Below are 24,615 nucleotides of genomic sequence, written 5' to 3'. Positions count from 1 at the left end.
CACGTGCCAGGAGTGCGTCAGATACCCTCTAGAAAGATTTCAGGAAGCTTTAAGGTCAATCTTTTAAAAAATTTAATAGCAAAAAGAAATAAAAGAACACCATCAACAACAGATAATTTGGGCTATTTTAAAAAACTAACTACTGAAATATTTACATTCTGAAAAAAGACGCTTTCTTGTCAAGATATTATTCAGCAGTATGTACACCGACCCGGAACCTATACATCTTGATTTAAAAATAAAACTGAGCCCCCAACACGTGATAGCAAGGCTTGAACTTGTATCTACTCTGAACTTGCAGGGAACACCCAGAGCCTTGAAAGGGCCTCCGACATCCTTAGTGCTGTTTCATTTCTCTCCTGCTCTGCAGCGAGGCAACTCTAGAGCCTGAAGGCCTGACGGTGCCCGTTCTGTTGAGGGACACCGCAGTGACAAGGGCAGACCTCTGTACGGATACCGTGTTGGCTCTGAAGCTGAAAACCATTGAGAGACAACATAACAGCTTTCCTAAAATAAACCATTTATTGAAAAAAGAACCTTTTTTCTTAAAATTTCATTAATCGGCCTTTTGCAGAACAAACCTGTGGCTTGCCAACAACAAAAAAGGTACTGTTTCACAGTCAGTGCGCTCGGCAGACAGGAGACTGACAGCGAGGCCTGGGACGCCTGATGACACCACGGCTGCTTTGGACCTAGAGAGGTCCACGGTGTTACCCTGATGCCACGGTTCTCCGTCGGCGGGGACGCGGCGGGCATGGCGGCAGGGGTCCGTGTACAGTAGTAATGGCACTTGGCACGCAGCTTCTCCACCTCGCGGACGCCCCTCTCAGGGGGGCCCCGGGCCACGGGGCGCGGACAGGAGCAGCAGGAGGCGGACGCTCGTCACCGGGCAGCCGCCGTCTCAGAGGGTCAGCGAGGGCGACGCCGCTTCTGGGCGCGGTCTTTGTGGAAACGTTACGTACAGTAGTGATTGAGGGGACTCTCCGAGTACAGGCGCTCCGCCAGGCCCCAGGCCCGCCAGCTTCACTCTTCATCCGTGCAGACCTGTGAGGAAGGCAGGACAGTGCTGAGCCCCCCTCGTGCGTGCCGCACGCCAGGTTTACGGGTGAGTCCTCACCGGTGCCCCCTGATGCTCCAGCATTGAGCCTGGCCCAGGGCAAAGGTGTGATCGAGGCAGTGGGACGTCACCGCCAAGCTCCGGCTTTACGAACTGACTACTGACAGCATCTGCCAGGATGTACCTGTACAGGTCACCAAAAATTGTTTGTATACCTTATAAATGATAAACACGTTTTTATTTAGTTACAAATCCCTAGTATCTATGCAGCAAACCAAGCTACTGGCTCCCTGATTTCACTCCCCCAGGAATAACGTCACCATCCCCCCAGCCTCATCTCCCCTAATCAGGACCTGTAAATGTTTTCTCAGGGTTCCTCTCTCTTTCCATTTTGTCTCCAAATACTGTCCCAGCAGTATTTCTGTCTCCAAGCCTATCTCCTACCCCAATTTTCTCCTGAGTGCCAGTCCAAAGTATTCACGTGCTCCAGCAGGCATCCCAAACACACCTCAAACTGCTTCTACCAGAGAAAACCGTCACTCCTGGACCCACCCCTCAGCCAGGGGCCCTCCTGACCTGTCCTGGTGAGTGGAACCCGATACCTGGTGACGCGAGCAGGGCCTGGCACTGTCCTGGGCTCCTGCCCCCACGCACCTCCTTCCACACCCCGTCAGTGTGTGGCCACTCGCGGCCACCTTAACCTCTCAGTTCAGTTCAGTCACTCAGTCGTGTCCAACTCTTTGCGACCTCATGAACTGCAGCATGCCAGGCCTCCCTGTCCATCACCAACTCCTGAAGTTTACCCAAACTCATGTCCATTGAGTCGGTGATGTCATCCAACCATCTCATCCTCTGTCATCCCCCTTCTCCTCCCGCCCTCAATCTTTCCCAGCATCAGGGTCTTTTCCAATGAGTCAGCTCTTCGCATCAGGTAACCAAAGTACTGGAGACCAGTTTCAACATCAGTCCTTCCGATGAACACCCGGACTGATCTCCTTCAGGATGGACTGTGTGGCTGATCCCTCACCCTGACCTTCCCTCCCTGCCTATCGGCCGTGTCACCAGCTTCCTACCTAGCCTCCTGCCTCCACAGTCATCACTCAACAGCACAATCACCGTGTCGTGCTTGACAATAAAACTGATATCCCTGCTCACAGTTCCTGCCCACCCTCAGGCGCTATCGCTGGCCGCCATCCTCGCCCTGTGCGCCGTCAGCTCTCACTGACACCCGGCTTCACCCCCTCGGGAGGTGGACTCCCTTCCACTCTGTCCCCCCGACCCCTGCCTCTGCTCCCTGAGCTGGCTAATCCCTCCCCCGTGGCTCTGGCGTCTCACTCGGAAGGAAGACGGAGCCAGGGTCACCTGACGGGTGAAAGTCCTCTCCTCGGTGACGCTGCAGCATGGCACACGGCCCACCGTCACGGCTCTAACACAACCCTTGCTCGGTACTCGGTCTGTCTCTGCTCCCTCAGTAGAGACTGGCTGCTACCAACCCTGCACTCAAGCAGACTGCATACTCTGAAGGGAAACTGCCTCTCACCCGTCCCCCTGAAAATCCCATTTCACGGTCCCAAGTGCCCCTCCAAGCACCAACATGGGTCAAGGAGAACCGCAACAAACATCTGCCCAAAGGAAAAAAACATACAAAATTCCCCAGCACCGTTCATTTTAGCTCATTTCCATTTCAGGTACAGGTATTTTCTATTTAAGCTTCCAAAATTCATTCACGTGCCAGATGCGAACAGAACACACACACTTATTCAGCACTCTGCCAAACCTTGACGAAGGAGTGGTCGAGGAGCTGGCTGGCTGTCCACCGCATCCGGGGCTCGCTCTCCAGGCAGTGAGAGAGGAAGTCCTTCCCTTCGGGGCTTAATCGTTCAGGGATCGGCGGCTTGTGCCCCATTCCCACTTTGTACATAATCTGAAAGTTGTGTTCATATTCATGCCAAGGTCTCTGAAAACAGGAAAAAAAATCAGTTTTCGACACTACATGACCATAAAGAAAAAGCAGCTGCCCCATCTCTTTTTAGGCATCTCAGTATCGATACGTACCAAGGCTGGCAAACTTTTACATAAGCTTGCAAGCCAGGTGGTCTCTGTCACAACTATTCAATTTTCCCATTATAACATAAAAGCAGGCTTAGGCTACAATGTATAAATGAATGGGTAGAGCCGTGTGCCAATAAAACTTTATTTACAAAACCAGGCGGTGGGCATAGTCTGCCTACCCCTCAAGGTGTCCTATCGTCTAGCATTACCTAGATGTCATCGTCATCTAAGACATAAAATAATATAAAAAGTCAATAAAACAAAACCCAACAGTTATCTTACTAGGATGTTTAATATGCTCCCTTGTTGAATAATCGACATTAAATTCTACTAGTGCCAAGCTTATTTTATTACAGTTACAGGGAAATGAGACTCATGGGGGAAAGAACAAAGCCTCCCAATTTATGCACCACTGTTTAGTATTGAGATGTACAGTCTTCAGTGTGAGAACTCGCTCTCTTTCCAATGTATGGCTTGATTGAAATAACAGGTACTGTGGGCACCTATGTCAATGCTAACAGAAATAATACTAGCTAAATATTATTGAGTGCTTATTCTCAGTGGCTGCAAGCTGTATAATAATTTAATTTCCTACTAATAATACTTAAGAGGTTTATAACTTCCTTGCTTTACAACTAATGCTATAAACCTCCCCTGCCAAACACACGACCTTTATAGATTTGTACAATTGTTCATCGGCAGTATCTACATTAGAAGACCAATTTTTGAGGATTTTCAGATATTATGTCACATGTGACAGTTTCACTGCCCTTAAAATCGATATGCGCTGTCTGTCCTTCCATCCGTCTCCCAGTGCTCAGTTGCTTCAGTCGTGTCTGACTCTTTGCGGCCCCATGGACTACAGCCTGCCAGGCTCCTCTGTCCATGGGATTCTCCAGGCAAGAACACTGGAGTGGGTTGTCATGCCCTCTTCCAGGGGATCCTCCAGACTCAGGGATCGAACCCGCAATTCCTGCACTGGCAGGCGAGCTCTCTACCACGAGCATCACTTGGGAAGCCCTGGCAACCTCTGATCCTCTTTGACTTGCCTGTTCTGCCTCTTCCGGAACGCCAGAAGGTTCAGAATCATACAGGATGTGGGGTTTTCAGACTGGGTTCGTTCACTCAGCAATGAATACGCGTTTTCAGGTTTCTCCCTGTCGTTTCATGGCCAATTTCTTTTTGTCACTGCGTAATATTCCGTTGTGTGGATTATCACAGTTTATCCATTTATTCAATTATGAATAAAACAGATACAGGCATTCACATGCAGTCTTTGTGTGGACAGAAGGTTTCAACTTCTGCTGCTTCTCGTATCTGCTTACTTTCCTGTTTTATTTGGAGTTTTGTGCTTTTTCTTTCCTTGGAGGAGTCCTCTGAGTCATGCATCTGATAAACATTTGGTTCCTAGTCTGGCACTTGTTTTAACTTACCATATCTTTCGACAGGTCATGTTCTCTATTTTGCAGGAAAGATGTTCCCAGTATTCATAATGGGAGTGAAGCCACATGACTGCTCTGTTAATGCAAAGTGCCCCCCTCAAGGCTTTCCACCAGGCATGGGCTCTGCTCACCTTGCCAGTCACCATCTCTATGACAACACACCCCAGGCTCCAGATGTCAGCCGCACGCCCGTGGCCTTCTCCTTTGGCGCGAGTGATGACTTCCGGAGCCATGTACGCTTAAAAGCCACAGATACGAGAGGAACGGGTTACAAATACAGCATCATGATTTAACAGAACCAAACAAAACATTAATATTATCTAATATTTCACAGAGAAGAAACAACTAGTTTGTTCAGGGGAAACTTTCTCTCAATTACATAATAAAAAATATTAAGACTTCAAAATAAATATCTCAAAATAATTTCTTGAATGGATATTTTAGGAGCCAAATTAATCTCCTAAAAGAGATTTTGAATGTGCAAATATTCAGATAAATTCTATTTGTGACGAAAAATATGAAATTTAACCTGCAAAAGAGAATGTGAAGTTTTATGACATGTTTCTAAATGATCAAAACAAATAATCACCATTTAAACATAATGCTGTTTTGACTAGGATAGTTTTAATAAACCCAGTGTGAAACACAAGGCTTTTCTGGGAAGGAAATGAGGCCTTTCTTCCCTGCCGTAAGTTTAAGGGAGATATGTGACTTCCCAGTCTGATGAGCACTTTCAGGCGTGGCTCCTCCCGCCTGGCGAGAAGCCCTGACCGCTCCCCATATCCGCCAACCAGAAGGAGGCGGGGGGGGGGGGGGGGGGGGGGGGGGGGGGGGGGGCGGGGAAGGGTCCCAGCACGCTGGAGGGAGTCCAGGGCAGAGCCGAACCTCGCTGGACCCACCTGCTGTCCCCAGTGTGCTGTTCACTTCACCAGGCATGGTCTGCGCATTGTTCTTAAGCTTTACTGAGCATCCGAAATCCCCCAGCTTGATTAGTCCAGACGAGGTCAGGAAGATGTTGGCACCTAGGGAGAAATGAGCAGTGGTAAGCCTCTGAAACACAAGGCAGGCGCTTTGAAGCTTAGGTGGTGACCTGAACCATCAGGAACTTGATTCGCAACATTATAAAGATTGGTGAAAGTTTACTCGCAAAGCGTTATCATTAGAAAGATTTTAAGCCTCATTCACAAATGGTAATACAAAGTAAAGAAATTTTAATAACAGTGCAGACAGCTTTGACAAATTCTGAACTGAAACACATGCATAAATTCCAACATTAAAAACGCAGGGAGAGGGACTTCCCTAGTGGCACAGTGGATTAGAATCCACCTGCCGATGCAGGGGACATGGGTAGGATCCCTGGTCTGGGAAGGTTCCACCTGCCATAGGGCAGCTGAGCACAACTGCCGGGTCCGAGCGCTGCCACTGCTGAAGCCAATGCCCCTGGAGCCTGCGCTCTGCAAAGAGAGAAGCCACATCCACGAGGCACCCGCGCACCGCAAGGATGGGCAGCCCCTGCTCACCACCGCCAAAGAAAGTCCTCGAGCAGCTAGCCAAAAATAAAGTAAGTAATTTTTTAAAAACTCAGGGAGACACTTAAAAGAGAAATTACCTATAAATCACAAATTCCTGTGGGAGCAGTTCTGAAGGTGAAAGCTGGTGTACACTCAGCAGTGGCCGTAGCAGGAAGCAAGTGTAATCGAGACCACACACACACACTCACACACATGCTCTCACACACACGGTCTCACACACATGTGCACACACACACACACGCACTCACACACACACACACGCTCTCACACACACACACACACTCTCACATACACATGCTCACACACACACACTCACGCTCTCACACACACACTCACACACACGTGCACACACACTCGCTCACACAAATACGCACTCACACACACTCACACTCATTCTCTCACACACACACACACACACTCACACACACACTCACACACTCTCTCTCACACACACATTCTCTCTCTCTCTGCTAGTCTGCAGAGATGCATCCGAAGCCACCATCAAACTGAGTCCAGGCTGATGGAAAGAATGTTCTGTGCGTGTCTCCTATCTCAGGAGCAGCGCACACACCTGGCTCGTACTCCAGTTGGAACCTGGGGTCACTGCTCATCTCCCGGGGCGGCTCTGCCTCCTGCAGGCTACAAGGCCTGAACCCTTTTGACCGAGCCACACGGCTCAGCCTTCTGTCCAAGGTACCTCCCTCCAAAGGCCATACAGAGCCCTCACGTTAGACAGCCAGCTGCACAATGAGCTGCTGACCCTCCCCGCGCCCAGGGCAGGCGGTCCCCCAGAGCACACTGCACTAATGCATGGTTCTGGAGCTGACTCACAGGCCCTCTCAGCCACACTGAGCTCTGAAGATTATCACACGGATGCACAGGGACGGACTTGATTCAAGGACTCTGAGGGATTCTCTTTATGGCCACAGCCAATGACACTAAGGTACCACTTCCTGAGTGTGGTGTTTGTGTTAGAACAACTGGAAATGGGCTACGCCGTGGCCTCACCCAAAGCCGATGAGGCAAATGCCCAGACAACAAAGCAATGTGGCGGACGGGGTGGGCAGGCAGCGAGACGGGTACGCCGGGCATGCAGGAGCCATTACAGAGCACGGGCAGTTCTTCCACCAGCGAAGCAGGCCCTGGGGTGGCCCAGCCCCACGGAGGCTAATGCCTGGTTGCAAGTCCGGCCATCTACAGTGATGTGTAGGTTGTAGGTTGGCCTCAGGTTAAGGGAGAGAATGAAATCCTTCAGTCTGGGGTCAGTTAGAGACCAACCTAATTTGTCATTCTACTTATCCCCGAGACTCCCAAATACACACATCAGGGGCATGGTGTGGGTCAGATAAACACAAGGGGGGAAGTTCTGGGATAAGATGGCTGTTCCCCTCACACGAGAAGGGCCAGCACTTCCCTTCAGTTAGTGTGACCAAGCTGACCTCGAGCAGAACTCTACACTGGACGAGGGTGGTGTAAATAAACCCTGAAGTCAAAGTGTTTGTCGCTAGGTCACGCCCCACAGTTTGCAACCCCCATGGACCGTAGCCCCCCAGGCTCCTCTGTCCACGGGATTCTCCAGGCAAGAATACTGGAGTGGGCTGCCACGCCCTCCTCCAGGGGATCTTCCCAACCCAAGGATCAAACCCAGGTCTCCTGCATTGCAGGCAGATTCTTTGCCATCTGAGCCACCAGGGAAGCCCCAATACACTGTCCTCTCCCCAAACTCAGCTGCAAATTGTAACTTAGACCAGCATTCCTGATTCACCATCACTTTACATGTTCACAACGGTCACATTCAGATTCAGAAGGGAAAGAGAGAATGTTCTGATCACAAGCCAAGCTCCTGGAAGGAGATGTGTGTCCTGTACAGCTTCTCAATGTTGGGTTCTTTACAGAAGAATGTTCAAAGTAAAGCTGTTTCTGGAGAAGTGAGGGCAGCCACCCTGTGCTGGGCACGGCTGACGACCTGGCGGGCAGGGGAGCGCGGGATCACCTTTAACGTCGCGGTGAACTATGCCGTGCTCGTGCAGGACGTTGATGGCCACGGTAATCTGTTTCGAATACAGCCTGATGACGTGTTCTTGAAGCCCCAGCCGCGACACCTCTTCCAACGTGCCCTCGTCACAGTACTCCATGAAGATGTACATCTCCTCCTGCGGGAGGAACCACACAGGCCCATGTCCACCTGGGCGCTGGGTGCAGAGCCTGGAACGCTCCACTGGCCACGCCCCGAGGACGCTTCCTTCTAAGGGTCAGCTACACTGGTCATCCTCAAGTCTGAATTCGTCTCAAAACGGTCATTTCTAACTCCTCTACAAAGAGCGGTGTCTCTGCCTGCCTCCTCTGTCTGGAATTATACAGCTTGTTGGGATAAGACCATCGCCGAATCACAGGTGATAAATGTCTATAACCCTCTGAAATTCAGTCTGCTATATAATCTCAGACAGGGACCAACAGGACTGTCCCTATAAATGTATTATTAAGTACTGAAACACATCCTTTTCAGGTATGAATTTATCCGCGAAAAACATTAAAAACTGCCAGTATCCAAATTCCCCAGAAGCTCATATTCCACTAAGAAGCTCCAGGTGATCCTCTTTCCCTCCAAGTGTTTATTGCTAAACACACAGGAGAAAGTAAGCTGAAGTCTTCGCTTTCTCTCATTTTACAATGGTTCTTTAAATACAAACAAAAGGGAAAAAAAAATTACTGAACAGTGTGTTCAACAGTGGCTCGGCAAAAAAAAAAGGGGGAGGGAAAAAAGCAACCAACAGCCGTGTCAGGGGGGCACTCGAGAAATCTTCTGATCGGCAGGATGGGTTTCAGTGCTTTATAATGTCGGGTTAATGACTACGGTCTACAACTTACATTTCAGGAAGGACTCCTCTAGTTTCAGAGAGAAGGCAGAAATGGTGTAACTCATGGAGATTTCCTGATAATTAGGCAAAGTTACTGTGCTCTGAAATGAGAAGACCTGTGATGTAGGACAGGACTCCATCTGCGCCCTCACTGACCGCTCACACCACACAGTGTGATCAAAGTTGGCTTACTCTATGTAGCTCCACACCAAAATACCGAACCAGATTGGGGTGCTTGATGCCTTCAAAGATTTTCAGCTCGTCTGCAGTTTCCTTGATGGTTTTATGGTCGTTGGGTTGAAATCGAATCTGGAAAAGGAAACCGGCTGGTTACTGTTGGCACGGGCAACAGTGAAATGTGCCCCCCAACTTCCGGGCAGGCTCTCTTCCCCTTGCTGATGAGCTAAGCTCGCTTGCTTTAGAGTACATGCTCAGACAGCAGCCAGCAGGATCATTTTCGTAACTGCAGACTGAATTAACCAACCTAAATGCCCCTTGGCGAGGATGAGGAGACGCTGCAGGGGTTGACGGGCGGAGCTGCACATGCCTGGTGCCCCACGACGGCTCGGGGCACTGGCCTCACCCACCACAGCCCTCAGTGTCTCCCAGGGGTCCTTCCTCGGGTGTTCCTGGCTCCTGCCATTCTACCTCCAGCAGTTAACAGGCTGCTCATTTCTGAACCTTATCACAAATGTCCCCCAAGCCCCCCGACCAAGTGCCCCATGGTCCCAAAGGTGTAAATGCCTAGACTGTGGGAAACATCAATGTTTCAGACATCTGAAACGGTGCACTGGGGGAGCACTCGGGCCAGCCCTCAGCTAGTGAACCCAAGCCTCGGTCCAAGTGTCCAGCACACAGAGGCTGCAGGGCCGGGCACGCACCTCCTTCATGGCCATCAGCTCGCCGGTGTCGACGTTGATGCAGGTGTACACCTTCCCGTACTGCCCTTCCCCTGTGAACAGGGACAGACGTGCCGCTCTCAGCCACCAAAGCCAGGCCACTCTGACTCATTCAAACGTATAATGCCGTCCTCCCGTCCCGACTCCACGTTCACATGTCCAGAACCGTGCTTACCACAGCCTACTACTGCAAGAGCCAGACTATTTCTGAATGTCCCCTGATAACCCAAGTCTCGGGCAATCTTTTCACTCTGTCTTACCTGTAAATACCTGTAAACAGAATAGAACTGACCGGCAAATCCCAGAAGGGGCCTGAAGGCGAGTGCTGAGCCCCTGGTGCATACTCCGGAGCCCCTTATGGCTCTGGGGGAGGTCTGGGCTGGGGTAGGAGGCGTGGCCAGGGTGGGCCTGGCTGCCATCCCAATGGGCCTCCCTGCTGTCCGTCCAGGCGTGTGGGATGCCGGTAGGATATTCTACTAAGACACCTTCTGAAACATTAAACTAAGGGGCCATATGGCTACTTAAGACTGACAATGAGAATTCATACCACTTATAAAGGATCTGATTCTGTTCAGTGTCTTCTGTCCTGACAGCTCTACAAAAACTTCCTGAGGCTCACAGAGTCCTATGTTACAACTGTGTTCGCGTCTTCAGACCTAAATGCTCAACAGATATACGCGTTTGAAAGGGGGAAGGTCTGAAACTTAATCAGCTCCTTCTCCACACAATCTATCTCTAGTTATTTAACAGGAAACTGTTTCATCTGGAAATCAATTAATGTTTTTGAAGACATCGTCCCATTGGCATTTGTATTCAGTCCTGCTTCAATAAGGATTGTGTGGGAGTAAGACGTAAAGAATACAGACTAGAACAAAGGAGTAAGATTTACGGAGTTCTCCACTGGCAATTTCTGGAGTTATCAAGCAGAACTATTCCATTTAATGAATCATTTAAACATCTCTTTTACATTGTTCTTAGAACATATCTTACAAGTGAAACCAAAAAATCAGAACCGTGTGCAAACGAGAGGATGTATATTTGCCACGCCTGTCAGAGAAAAAGACCAACCATGGGAGACTTAACCTAAAAAGTGTGACTGTTGTTATTTCTAACAGGGACCATCTTTGTGTCGTGTTCTTGAGTTTCTTTACCGATTTTGTTTCCTCTTTGCCACTTAAAGGTCACCTTCCTCAAGCCAACGTGCATGACGTTGTCGTAAGACTTGGGGGTGTCACAGACTTGACCAATGATGTTTTTCCTCCTCATTTCTCGATACCGCTTTTCTTCAAACAGCCGGACTGACTTCTGAATGGCTTCTATGGGTCCTTGCTTAGAAGCGGTATCTGCAGGGAGAAGCGTAAACTCAGTCATCCCAACAACCATAATCAAGTCGACTTCCAGCAAATAATCATAAAAACAGAGCAGCAGACATTAGCCCTCCAATCAAGCATCATCTATTCAGCTATATAGCACCTGAATTAAAGTCCCCCAAAGCTAACATCTTCAGAGCATACCATCCACTATAGGGAAGTGCGCACACAGACAGAAGTGACTCAGACAGAACCAGTGGCGTCCTCTCCCAAGGCTGCTGAGACTCTGCAGTAACCACCTGTCTGCCTCTAGTCTCTCCCCTCCACTTGCTCTTATTGCTCAGAATTTTCTTCTTGTTTAACCACTCAGTCATGTCTGACTTTCCCACCCCATGGACTGTAGCCCACCAGGTTCCTCTGTTTGTGGGATTTCCCAGGTGGGAATACTGGGGTGGGTTGTAACTTCCTTCTCCAGGGAATCTTCCCCACTAAGGGATCGAACTCACATGTCCTTCGTCTCCTGCATAGTGGGCAGATTCTTTACCACCAAACCACAAGGGAGTCCCCCAGAATTCTCTTACTCAAACGTAAAATCTGATCACATTGTTTACCCACATAATTTATTTCATGGTTTATCCCAAGTTGCTGATCAACAGTCCAAGGCCATCACGCAGGGTCTTTCCAGGCTTGCTTCTCCTGGCCACTGCCCCTGGCCCCACTGCAGTCTCCGGACCAGCCTGACTGAAGCGCCTCCATGGAGCACACCACACCGCACCTCACTCCTCGCCTGTGCTCATACCTCCCTGTCTTCCAGCTGTCAGAGCTCTACTCCCCTCCAGGAAGCTGTCTCTGCTATCTGCTGGGAAGGGAGTAAAGCTTTCCTTTCTCTAGAGTCAGAATGGCTGGAACAAAACCCGGGCTTCACCTTTCTCTAAGTGTTTGAAAATCGACAAGCGAATTACCTTCTTTAGCCATCAAATCCCAAAACAAAAATACCTCATTCAGAGATACTACGAGAACTTAATGAAATCACACACACAAAGCATTTAGCCCAGTGCCTGGAACATGAAAATACTGGGTAAATTTCAGCTTCTGTTATTATCTTTCCTTATTTTTCCATCTAGCCATCTCTATTTCTCCAACTTACTTTACCATGATTTATAGAAAGAAGTATCTTTTACATAGAAACCTAAAACAACTGTTTCATGAAACACTATTACTCTTTCTACACGTGACTGGGTCTCCATTCAATGTGTGTGTGTGTGCTGATTTTACAACAACCCACTAACAGGTCACAATCCATAATGTGAAAAGCTCTCGGCCTCTGCGGTTCTCACATGCAGTACCCTAAGGAGGCATCTAAGAGCCTGAATGTTCTATCGAAGCGATCACTGAGGACTGGGGCGACTGAAAGATTACTCTGAGAAGAGAAATTCCCAGAGATTTATAAAGTTCCAACTACAATCATTTCCTACAAACAGGGATCCCTGTTTCCCTTACCTCACTACATGACACATCGAGTCTACTTGGCAGTGACCGAGGTTTCGTGGCTGTCGGGCCGTGGGCTCCACTGTTAAATGCTTCTGGGAAATAGTCTTTTCTTTTACAGTAAACATTTCTCAAGATTTCCTAGTCTTTTAAGATGTCTGTGCAAACTGTAACTCTTCCAAGAGTTCCCGAGTTTACTTGACCACAAAGTATTTGTTTTGAAAATTATCACAAAGACCTGGTATCCATGGGAACCACTGATGACGTGAGAGGCCCTGGGGAGACCCCGTTCCCCGCCACTGGGCTCGAGCTGACGAACGCCTCCTGACCCCCAAACCCTACAGGCGCCTCACCTGCCTGGCCTGGCGAATGCAGCTTCACGGCTGCTCCTGCCTCCTGAATGCCCCATGGCCAGTGTGAATACACTGCCCGCAACGGCGCTCAGGCCCGCTCCCCAGCTCCCCCGCGACCCAGGCCTGCCCCGCCGTCCTCCTCACCCCCTGCCCCCCACTCCCTGAACACAGGAGACTTGCACGCTGCAGAGGCTCAGGGGCCGCCCGTGGTCTGCACGCAGGCCCTGGACCACAGAGCCCACCGCTGAAGACTGGCTGTGCAGAGACCTCCCGCACCCTTTCAGGTCCGCCTCCACTTACACCCGTGCTCGCCAGGCTGGGCCGGACCCGCTGGTCTGCTCTTTAGTCACAGGGCCTCCAGATATGTTTCTCCTTCTGTACTTTCCCTCCTGGCTGGACACAGACCTCCTTCTCCTTCAGGGGCCAGCCCAAGCCTCGACCTTCCCTGAAGCCCCACGTGACCGCTCCGGGCCTGGTGATGCCCCTCCTGCTCAGTCACACATGTTCCAGAAGGCACTCTGGGGGCAAGCACGGGCGACCTTGGCCAAACGTCTGGCCTCTCAGAAACTTGGATCATTTAGGAAAAGAGACCAGGATCCATTCTGCCTAGGTATGGCTCAAGACTGTTGTGATGAAGAATACGCGAAAGCATTTTGTGCTAGACCAGGGCCCTTTCTGCTATTTATTCTTCTGGTTCATACGGACCGATCACCTGCTGTGTATGACAAATGCTTTCTCTCAGCTTCTTAACATAATAAATAAGTGGTTATTCATTTCACAAGTATTTATTATATTCCTACCACGTACAAAGGGCTTCCCAGGTGGCACTAGTAGTAAAGAACCCATCTGCCAACGCTGGAGACGTAAGAAATGCGGGTTCGATCCCTGGATCAGGAAGATCCCCTGGAGGAGGGCATGGCAGCCCACTCCGGTATTCTTGCCTGGAGAATCCCACAGACAGAGGAGCCTGGTGGGCTACAGTCCATAAGGTCGCAAAGAGTTGGACATGACTAAAGCGACTTAACACACACACCACGTACAAAGGATTATGCGAAGGGCCCACCCACGTGACACATAAAATGAACATCAACCTGTTTAAAGAATACAAAACTGAGAAACACACATTCCTGCTCCAGAGGAACTTATAATGATAAGAAACAGGAATTGCACACACACAGCACAGACAGGAAGTGATGCCAGAGGCACAAAGGGGACCATGAAACGTTAATGCAGAAGGTCGCGTAAGTCATAAGCTGAAGCGTGTTTTAGCTGAAACTGTTTGCTTTATGCTTAAGCATTCACCATTCTTCCTCTTACCCTTGGTCTGACTGATCAGCGTCCGAAGTTCCCAACTTCTTCGAGTTGACCCACTTGAATCACCTTTTGGATATGCTGGTTCTGCAGAAAGTGTTTTTTCATACAAACTAATAAGATTTATAAAACAAACAGGCATATTTGATTCAGAGCCAGAATGAAATGCAGGTGACAGTGATGATTAGTGAACCACCAGCCTGTCGTGCCCGGTGATTGATCTGTTTGCTGTGAGTGTGAAAAGCTGTCTCTACAATCATTCAGAGCAAATGGCACCAAACTAAGGAGCTGTTCATGGGTTACAAGACTTTAACTACATTAAGCTTCCACAAGTAACAGACAACAGAGTACTGAGCAGAAACTGGATTTTGTGGGGGGGGTTGGGTGGGAGGGGTCCCCCCTTCCCAAGGTCCTACGCAAGAGCACAGTAGGGCCACAGGAGCAATGGTGTGGTTTCTGGGCAAAGACCCCTAGCTCTGCATCCTAATAACACCTGTCACCCACAAGCACAGTGCCACTTTACATTTTCAAAGTGAGTTAAGAGCGCTCAACAGTTAAAATATCAGCAACAATAATTCTCAAAAATTATTTAGCAACAGAGGGAGAAAACGCACATGTAGAAAAACACCTATATTAAAAGGCCAGCGTGCCCAGCACTGAACCTCTCCCAGGGCTCTGTCACTCCGTGTTCTCAGCGGGAGCCAGTGGTCTGGGACGAGCGGTGAGGCCGGCGGGGGAAGCAGGGGACAACTCTCACTCACCCTCGCGCTCCTCGGTGGGGCTGGAGTGGCGGCTCAGCGACCTGAACTGCAATTCAGCTGCGATGGAAGCCAGGCGGTCATTTTCAGGGACGCTGGAACCCCTGTTTTAACATTTCAAAAATTAAGCTATCAATTTGATAGAACTTGAGAAATCTGTCAGAGTCTTCTAGAGCAGCGATTCTCAACTGGGGGTGACTCTGCCCCCAAGAACATCGGGCATCCGTGGGTAAAGGACTACAGGAAGGACAGCCCCCAAACCAAGACCAATCCACCCAGAACGACAGCGCCCCCACCGAGACCCCTGTCTCTGGGGCTTGGAAGGAGAACACAGGAGAACTGCCTGCACAATACATGGCTTCATGTTAAAGACAGCAACAAAAATAAAAACAAAACAGTAGTTACTGAAGTATTGCTGACGTGTGTGGAAAGCTCTCTAATTTAGCCCAGGATGGATTAAAATTAGGAGCCAAATCTGGCTGATATTTAAGATGATCATCACATTATATTCAAGTACTTAATTCTATTTAAAGTGCTAAAATCATTACATGATTCACAAGAGCTCAAGTCTCTTCAGGAGCAAGTGGAAGGGAATGCCTAACCATTTCTTAAGCAGTAGCCAAGCAAAAGGGCAGAAGAGCAGGAAGCTTAACATGTAAAGGGCAAAGCTAAGTTGCGGCTTTTCCAGAAGTGTTCAGCAATCCAAAATGAGTCCACAAAAGGGTAAATCAAGTCCAGAATTAAATAAGGGCAAGCGTTAAATTATAATTCAAATCATCAAAAATAAATACGGTGTTAGTTTATTAACTAGTTTAGTGCATATTTTTTTAAACGAATGATATAATGAAGTATGGTAGCTTTTATGCTCTTTTTTATTACAGACTGAGTAGGTTTAAAGCAACATGGTCTACTGGACAGACATTCACAAATTATGAAGTGTGCAAGGCTTTTTTTTTATCTCCCTACACTCTCAAATCTAGTGCAGTCCGTGTTAAGTCTGGAGTGAGGAGGACATCTCCTAACATCAAGAAGTCTTAGTATCGTTTCATGGAAAAAAATCACCGATGCTGAAGTGAAGAAAAAAACACCCTCCTCCTAAGCTGTGCCAATCCTGGGACCACGGAGAAGCCACCAACATCCCTATCTTCCTGCTTTCCCAGAGAGGAGGTTAGCCAACTCCACATCCTCAGATTTCTCCCAGGGCAACAGGCAAGAAAACACACTTCAACCAAATGGTGTATGAGTGAACGCCTAACGGCTTGCTGCAGGGGGAGCAGGATTCTGCAGACTTCAACAGTTTTTGTGGTCTAACAACTGACTTGCACAATTCCTGAAAAATAAACAACCGGGTCTCGCAAATCAGTTAAGAGATACTCCAGCAAGCAGAACACTGGAAGATTATTTTCTTGACAATGCTAAGATCACGGAAGCCCATTTCCTAAGTCAAACCGTATCGAATCAAAGTGTTGATCGGATGCCGTGGGGCAAAGTAAAAATTTCCCTGTGGCTGACATCTAAGGCAGGCTGCCGAGGTCAGGGAGCCCGGGAAGCACCCTGCTTCCCCAAGCCCATCCCGGCCCCGGGTAGTGCGGAGAGCCCGTCTGGAGGCACCATGCGGCCCCTGCATGGAAGCCTGGGAGGCTGCGGCAGAGGTTCAGGTTGGAGGGCTACAGGGGGCTGGCCCCGCGGCCCCCGACCTCCCGTCACACACACTGCCAGAAGTACAGACCACTTGACTCCTCGGTGAGGAAAGGCCTTCAGGATGGCGCATTGACGGTAGTAAAACGTCTACATCTCAAGGACTGTCTTAAAGGATAAACGAAGAACACTTCTGAAATGCTGCTCAAAACATGCTTGAGAAACCACCAGGGCAGGGCCTGAGACTAAGGGTGGGCACAGGCCGCCTGCACAACAATCTGCTTCGGGGTACGCACCCCTGACTGACAAAAGCCAGAACCCAGAGTTCATGAAACCTTCAGTTCTGGAGACATCGGTGGGAAGCACAGTGCTGGCTGAGTGTTCTCAACTATGACTGTGTTTCAGGGCTCATCGCTTCCCTAACTGAACCAACAAAAAAGACAGCTGCAACCCCCTACACGGCCATGAAGCACACGTGGAAACGTCTGCTGTGAAATGTTCTAAACATGAAAAAGAGAGGGTCAATGGGAATTTGTTCAATGTTAATTGTTAACTTTTTTTTTAGTTGACTGCTTAAGCTGTAACATACTTGGGCTTTTTTTTTTTAGGTTATAGACAAACATTTATTACTAAAAATTAGGGAATATTAATTATTTTAATGCATGAGAAAATGGGAAATATCTGTAGACATTTTAGACTGCTATAAACTAAGTCTAAAAATATCTTCGTCTTCATGTTGATGTATGGCAGAAACCAACACAATATTGTAAAACAATTATCCTTCAATTAAAAATACCTTAGTCTGTTTTAAATTCTAAAACCACGTGTCACCTTTCTGCCAACACGCTAATGTTTCTCCTTGGGAGCAGGATAAAGAGCACCGAGATCTTTCCCAGTGTCATCGTTTTTGTTCAGTTTTGTCTGACTGTCAGCATCCGTACGGGAAGATGAGAAGACTGACCGTCCGTTCTGTCACCAGGCACAAGGGTTGATTAAGAGCCACCAAATGTCCTCTCTCCTTTAAGCATCTGAGACCTTGATGAGATCCCCTACACGCCGACCCCCCTGCCCCACCACCAAATAACTCGGCAAAAATGGGAAAAGCTGCCACGGCCTCAGTACTGACACACAGGCAAGAGGCTCACGTTTGTCTGGAGCTTGCCAAGCGTCTGACAGCTCTCTCTAGTAATGATCTAGTCTCCATACGAGATGCAAAACAAACCTCATGAAGTGGTTTTCCACACCACTATAAACTACTTCTAATCCATGACTGTGGAAATCAGGAAACTGGATTTGAAAAGTGATTTAAAAAAAAAAGATTAAAAAAACAAACACAAATCACCACCACCACTTCTATCTATAACCTAGACAGAAGTCAGCTTTGAGTGATCCGAGGAACTCCTCAGGAAGGCACTGCATCTGCCAGAACTCTCCTACCACGGGACCAGGCTCTTTTCACTGATTCTCCCTGCACGGTTATTATCGGCAGAAACTCGAGTCATTTGGGTTAATGTTTGTGCCAAAGAAATATAAAACTTGGGCAGATAATCTACTTGTGCTGGAGCTTTGGGGCCACGACATCCCAAGGAGGGCCCCTAAGCATCGCCCGACCGCACGAAAGCAGCCCCACGAGCCCTGGACACATCCCAGAGCCGAGGTCACTGTAGGAGTGCGGGGGTTGGGGGGTAGGGGGCGCGGAGGCCACCCAGTCTCATGGGCACCGCACCGGGGCAAGGGGTGGGGCAGACTACCTGGTCTCATGGGCACCGCTGATGGGCTTGGGCGGTGCTGGGTCGCTGCCCAAGGGGCCAGGACGAGCGGCGGCAGGCGCGGGCGCGGGGCTGCCGAGGCTCCGCACATCCGCGGGCACGCTCCGGGCGCTGGGAGGAGAAGAAAAGCTTCAGGAACACAGGCGAGGAAGGGGATGGGCTCTCACGTGGTTTCAGGAAAAGATAACACAGGGTGAGGAAGCAAAAAATCATGTTCAGACAGAAATGCAAATTGCTCTTTGAGATTCAGGTCAGGTAGTAGCTCAGTGGTAAGGAATCGGCCTGCCAATGCAGGGAACGCAGGTTCCATTCCTGGGTCGGGAAGGCATGCACCCCACTCCAGCCTTCTTGCCTGGAGAATCCCACGGACAGAAGAGCCTGCTGGGCTACAGTCCCTGGGGTCGCAAAGAGTCGCACACGACTGAGGCAACTGGGCATGCACGCACATGAAAAAAAGTAACCGATTTCAAGCTAGCTATTTTTAGCAATAATTGTCCTTTCCTAGCCAAGCACTGTGAAAAATAAAACTAACTTAAAAGCTGCTTGACCCTCAGGGGAGAGCAAGGCTCACCACTCTCACATGCAGAAAGGCCACCACGTTGGAGGGAAGTGTTCTGAATGCACGAGAGTTTCCAACTCACTCAAAGTTTAAGTTGCTTCATAGTTACACACACACATAGAAGTCAAGACTGGAAGGGTCGCTCTAGTTTTTATCTCCAGCTTTTAAAATGACATTTAGTTCTGCTTTTCAAATGTTTACCACGCTATGCACACTCAAATTTGTTTTCCTAAAGTTATTTTTCAAAGAAAGGAGAAGAAAGAATTATTCCAAAGCTGGAAAGCATTTAGTAGCCGGCAGTTAAAAATAAGCTGAGAAACAAAGTTATCTTGAAAGGTATAAGTGTGCTTTAAATTTGCAAGTCTTATTCTTTTGTAACTAAGGCAGAGTGGTGTGTCTTCAAGACGAGGAAAATAAGAGCTTTTAAAAACGTATAAACAACACAGAAAACAGTATCTGGTATCAGAGCAAGCATCAGCAGCTCTCAGATCGGCATGCACATCAAAGAAGAATCTGTAAAGCAAACAACCACACAGGCACCAAATACCTGAATCCCTCTGGAGTTGGGATAATCAGGTGAGGGTTAGGAGGGTCGCTATGGCATCGAGGTACCTTCACAGGACGGGGGCTATTCCGATGAATGGCTGTCAGAGAAAAGAGTGACAAAAACAACTTGTTAAAGGAACCAGCAGAAAACTGTCAGAGCAGGCAATTCAGTGGAGACAGGAGGCGGCTTACTTTTGCTGGTGACCAAAATAGAACCATTTAAGTAAGTAGGAAAATCATATTACACATACAAATGCTGGGAAATGTCACTCTTTGGAAGCTAATAAAGTTATATTACACATTCAAACTTTTCTCCACCAAAACCATTTTTTAAATCCTGGAGTGAAATATATGTAATATATGACATGCGACCCATTGAGGAGACAGATGAAAATGTGGTTTATGCAGCATTTCTTTACTAAAGAGGAGTCAAGTCGTTCCCACTTTTAAAGAGAGTCTGGTCGGGTGACTCTTCAATCGGCTCTGAGCTGAGGGCAGGTCACTGTCATTTTCCTGAATACAGGGAGTTTAATTCCTTTAAATCAAACCAGGAGGATGGGCACTGGTTTAAACTGACTATTCTTTTCTTCTTTTAAATATTCTGGTAGAGGGTAAATGGGGATAAAATTTTAAACACAATTTAAAACACACCTTACCTAGTAACTACAAAAATGCTGACAATTCTTATTTTCCCAATAACTAAATGTAACTAGGCATGAATATGATATATTTTGTCTGCTTGTCCCTAACAGGCTTTCTTCTGACTTTTAACTTTGTTTTAACCTTCCTTAGTTTTTAAGTGTAAGTGTGTACGCTGCTCAGTCGTGCCCAACTCTTTGCGACCCCATGGACTGCAGCCCACCAGGCTCCCCTGTCCATGAGATTTTCCAGGCAAGGATACTGGAATGGGTCGCCATTTCCTTCTCCGTTAGTTTTGAAAAACACCGTATTTTCTCTTCATATGCTAACGATTTTAGTCTACATATGTTTTATTCCAGTAGTCATGTACAGATGTGCGAGCTGGATCATAAAGAAGGCCGAGTGCTGAAATATTGATGCTTTTGAACTGTAGTGCTAGAGAGGACTATCGAGAGTCCCTTGGATAGCAAGGAGATCAAACTTGTCAATTCTAAAGGAAATCAATCCTAAATATTCACTGGAAAGACTGCTGCTGAGCTCCAATACTTTGGCCACCTGATGTGAAGAGCCGATTCACTGGAAAAGACTTTGATGCTGGGACAGATTGAGGGCTGGAAGAGAAGACGAGAGGAGACAGGGGGTGAGATGGCTGGATGGCATCACCGACTCAATGGACATGAGTTTGAGCAAACCCTGGGAGACAGTGAAGGACAGAGAAGCCTGGAGCGCTGCAGTCCAAAGAGCAGGACACGACTTAGTGATGGAACAACAATGTTTTATTCTAAATATGTTTCACCCTAAGTGACGTGACTTCCTTTTTCATGGTTTCTGTTTACTTTTAATAACATTACACAGGAAAGAGAAGTACCCAAACTGGAGACATCTAAAGGGAAAATGTGAAAAACAAAAATCAAGGAAATGTTCAGAAGCAATTTGTATCTATGGCTCATTATCTCAACTATTATAACCCTAGATGGAAGAAACTCCAGGCAAATTCAAAGACAAAAAGAAAAAAAAAAAAACAGATCTGGTAAGAATGGTGATGTCTTTAATTCAGCAGACATACGGAGAACCACTGAGTCAAAAATTACTACAAAAATTTCCCATGAAGGTATAAAAGAGACATCATTAAAACACAGACAAGTTTAACATTCCCCCTGCATGAAACAAAACATTTCTTTTAAGAGTATGTGTATCTCACTGCTATAAAGCTGCTATTTCATTGAAAAGAAAATTCAAATGGCCAATAAACACAAAAGAGATGCTCAGATTTCACAAGTGGTGAACATTTATGATAGAGATGCTCTTCACGGCAAAACTAACAAAACACGTCAGGAAATGATGGGAAGACTTGCAGCAGTCTTTCCCTGATGGATACAAGGCCACTGAAGAGTGAGCTGGACCCACACGTGCTGACATGCAGGGATTTCTACAACTCTCAGAGATTAATATCCAAAGTGATCCAATTTTTACACAGTAAACGAGAAGGGGAAGAAGCAACAGTGTATATGCTCGTGTGATTACATGAGCGATAAAGAAAGGTGCGGTAGAATGCAACTGTGTACTTAAATGAGTGCAGAGAGAAAAACAGAAGGTTCTACACCAGATTGCTATCATCTGGTTGCGATGACAGAGCATCCGGCCATTCTCAGGGTGACAGAGTCGAGGGGGAGGAGAAAGCAAGGGACGACGGCAGTGATGCACTCTCACACTCATTCATTTCTCATGAGGACAGAGCACACGACCAAAGTGTAAGAGTCCTGCCATGTGCAGAACAGTACAGTTCACAGAATGCCGTCACCTCACCGAACCCTCCTCAGCAACTGATTTTAAGCACTAGAAGAGGAGGCTCAAAGATGTTCAATAAGCAGCCCCAGGTCACTCAACTCCCGTGACCCCTAGGGCAATCTGGCTCTCAGGCCAGTGAGGGGCAGGGAGGACAAAGAACACCTTGTGTCCACAGACAGAGCCACGAACCGACTGTCCCACCAGCGGCGCGGGGAGCAGCGCGGCAGTGACTCACACCGACAGCCCCTGCTCCACGGGGAGGAGCTTTCCTCTCTTGTAACGTTCTTCTACATGTTCATTTTCTACGTGCTTTTTTTGCACTGCAGTTTTCTTCTTCTATAAATAAAATGATTCCTCATGCAATAAAATATTTTGAAGAAGTAATTTTTACTTCAATAAATCTGATAAAAATATTTTAGAGAGGTAATTTTTACTTTTGAGCAAACTCTGAGAGATAGTGAAGGACAGGGAAGTCTGGCATGCTGCAGACCACAGGGTCACAAAGAGTTGGACACGTCTGAGTGATTGAACAACAACAATTTTTACTGAATTACTGATCATGTATTCTTATGGAAATGTTTTAGGAAATCAGAAACTCAAAAGTATTTATGATAATATGCTTAATGAAAATTTTGATGATAATATGGAATGTTTTATATAAAATGTTCAAATGGTTTTACAAATGATAATTCATTTCATAGAAATGAGAAAAAGCCGTACAAATTGGGTGAATTTTAAAGATACAGAAATCAAGCATTAAAACCTAGTCTACTAACTTTTAGTAGCTAGCAAGCACCCTTTAAGATAATGCTTTTGCTTAATAAATTTACCATTTATGAATTATTTTACTTTGTGTAATCGAAATTGTTAAAAATGTCCAAGTTTTCTTTTCTGGTTATTACACATAAACATAGCTTTGCTTTTGTTTACTATCTCAAGAATGGGGTAAGACAGCTTTTTACTGATATTCTGCTTTAAAGTTTTAACATACACTGCAAGACTATATATTAACTATAACTGAAAACTGTAATTTGAGTGTATTATTGCATGACAATTTTTTTCTTTTTTAAAATAAAACAAAACAGGAGTGGGATAGGGGGTGGGGCAGCAATTAGGAATCTTCTAGTTGGGAAGATGGGTGAAGAATATGGGTATCTGGGAAAGCTGTTAAGAAAATAAACTCATCCTCCTTCCAAAGGTGAGGAAGCAGGGGCAGAACAATCACACTCACCACCTGCAAGAAATGCCTTGCTTCTTAACAGGAAGTGTTTCTCCAAGTCTCTCCTCCCCAGAAGGAAAGAGTTTAAGGGGGAGAACGGAATGAATGGTGATGTAAAAAAAAAACAAAAAAACAATTATTTAATACTGCAGCAAGCACTGACCACCTTGGGTTCACATTTTAATTTTCTTGTTAAATTCAGAAAAGCTACTGTGGAGTTCTATATGTATAACCTCATTCCTGTAACTTTCATCATCATTTTCCTGAATGTTCTTAAGTCTCCAAAGCATTTTAAATGTCTGCCGTATCGGGACAATGTGCTCGTCCCAGGAGAGGCGCTTTTCCTGCTTTCTTACCAAAGTACAAACCTGTAATAGGGCTGTGCGGCTTTCCTATCACATGGCCAATGCACTCATTCATCAGGGCTTGCAAACTCTAGAAACCGAAGGAAATGGGGAGGAAAAGAGAACAAAACGTACACTTTCTCAATCATATAAGTACAGGGCACAGATTAAGCATTCGGCATATTTAAAACAAACATGCTTTCCTCAAATAAACATTTTCAAAATTAGTTTAAGAGAAAACAGGTATGAACACAAATTAAACACACACTGAACGTAATTTAAGATAACACAATACACAATTCCATTTTTATAAGTGAAAGCAAACTGGCGTGCAACTCCCCACAGTGCAATGACATGCACAAGCAGAGGGCTTCTCCTGTGATCGTTCTATGTGGAGGCTGAAATGAACAAGTCTGAACAACGTCTTCTTGATCCAATAGAATTTATTTGAATACTGGTAATAACATTTAACATTTGGCATGATGCTCTAAAACACCCCATGTGGGACTTTCCTGGCGATCCAGTGGTTAAGAATCTGCACTTCCACTGCAGGGGGCGTGGGTTTGAGCCCTGCTCAGGGAACCAGTGGGCAGCCTGGTGGCTCGGACGGTAAAGAATCTGCCTGCAATGCAGGCAAACTGGGTTCGACCCCTGGGTCAGAAAGATCCCCTGGAGAAGGAAATGGCAACCCACTCCAGTACTCTTGCCTGGAGAATTCCACGGACAGAGCCTGGCGGGTTACAGCCCATGGGGCCACAAAGAGTTGGACAAGACGGGGCAACTAACACTTTCACCTTCAGGGAACTAAGATCTCACAGTAATGCATGGAAGTCAAAATAAAAAAAAGACACACACTGAACTGAAACAGCTATTCCTCGCTCTTCATTAAGCTGCTAAAAAGCAGCACTTTATAAAATACAAAACTCACACATATTTTGTAGGTGCCAGGCTGCATAAACAACTGTATACTGACTTGGTCAGCTCAACAGCACTGTTATAAAAAGAGCAGGGAACGTCCTTCTCTGCTATTAGAGTGCAGTAAGGTCTCAGCAT

The 24,615-nt window shown here is 47.2% G+C and overlaps 1 protein-coding gene across 6 annotated transcripts in view; it reads right to left on the bottom strand.

Moving 5' to 3' along the window:
• Positions 1–500: 500 nt before the first annotated feature.
• MAP3K4 (mitogen-activated protein kinase kinase kinase 4) overlaps positions 501–24,615 on the bottom strand; it is a 149,205-nt gene continuing 125,090 nt past the window's right edge. Inside the window, exons 16-28 of one of the 6 annotated variants that reach the window (XM_027551987.1) lie at positions 23,575–23,653; positions 19,574–19,670; positions 18,450–18,578; positions 15,064–15,164; positions 14,309–14,389; positions 10,992–11,183; positions 9,823–9,893; positions 9,134–9,250; positions 8,077–8,236; positions 5,451–5,573; positions 4,683–4,789; positions 2,835–3,014; positions 501–1,044 (exon numbers count right to left, since the gene is read on the bottom strand). In XM_027551987.1, coding sequence (XP_027407788.1) covers positions 1,024–1,044; positions 2,835–3,014; positions 4,683–4,789; positions 5,451–5,573; positions 8,077–8,236; positions 9,134–9,250; positions 9,823–9,893; positions 10,992–11,183; positions 14,309–14,389; positions 15,064–15,164; positions 18,450–18,578; positions 19,574–19,670; positions 23,575–23,653 — 1,458 coding nt within the window. In that variant the 3' untranslated portion in view covers positions 501–1,023. The remainder of the gene's footprint in view (positions 1,045–2,834; positions 3,015–4,682; positions 4,790–5,450; positions 5,574–8,076; positions 8,237–9,133; positions 9,251–9,822; positions 9,894–10,991; positions 11,184–14,308; positions 14,390–15,063; positions 15,165–18,449; positions 18,579–19,573; positions 19,671–23,574; positions 23,654–24,615) is intronic. The other 5 variants (XM_027551990.1, XM_027551988.1, XM_027551992.1 and 2 more) reach the window with 5 other exon arrangements.

Source organism: Bos indicus x Bos taurus, chromosome 9 (genome assembly GCF_003369695.1).
Source record: "Bos indicus x Bos taurus breed Angus x Brahman F1 hybrid chromosome 9, Bos_hybrid_MaternalHap_v2.0, whole genome shotgun sequence".
Lineage (NCBI taxonomy): Eukaryota > Metazoa > Chordata > Mammalia > Artiodactyla > Bovidae > Bos > Bos indicus x Bos taurus.
This window is presented reverse-complemented; position numbering and strand designations above follow the sequence as displayed.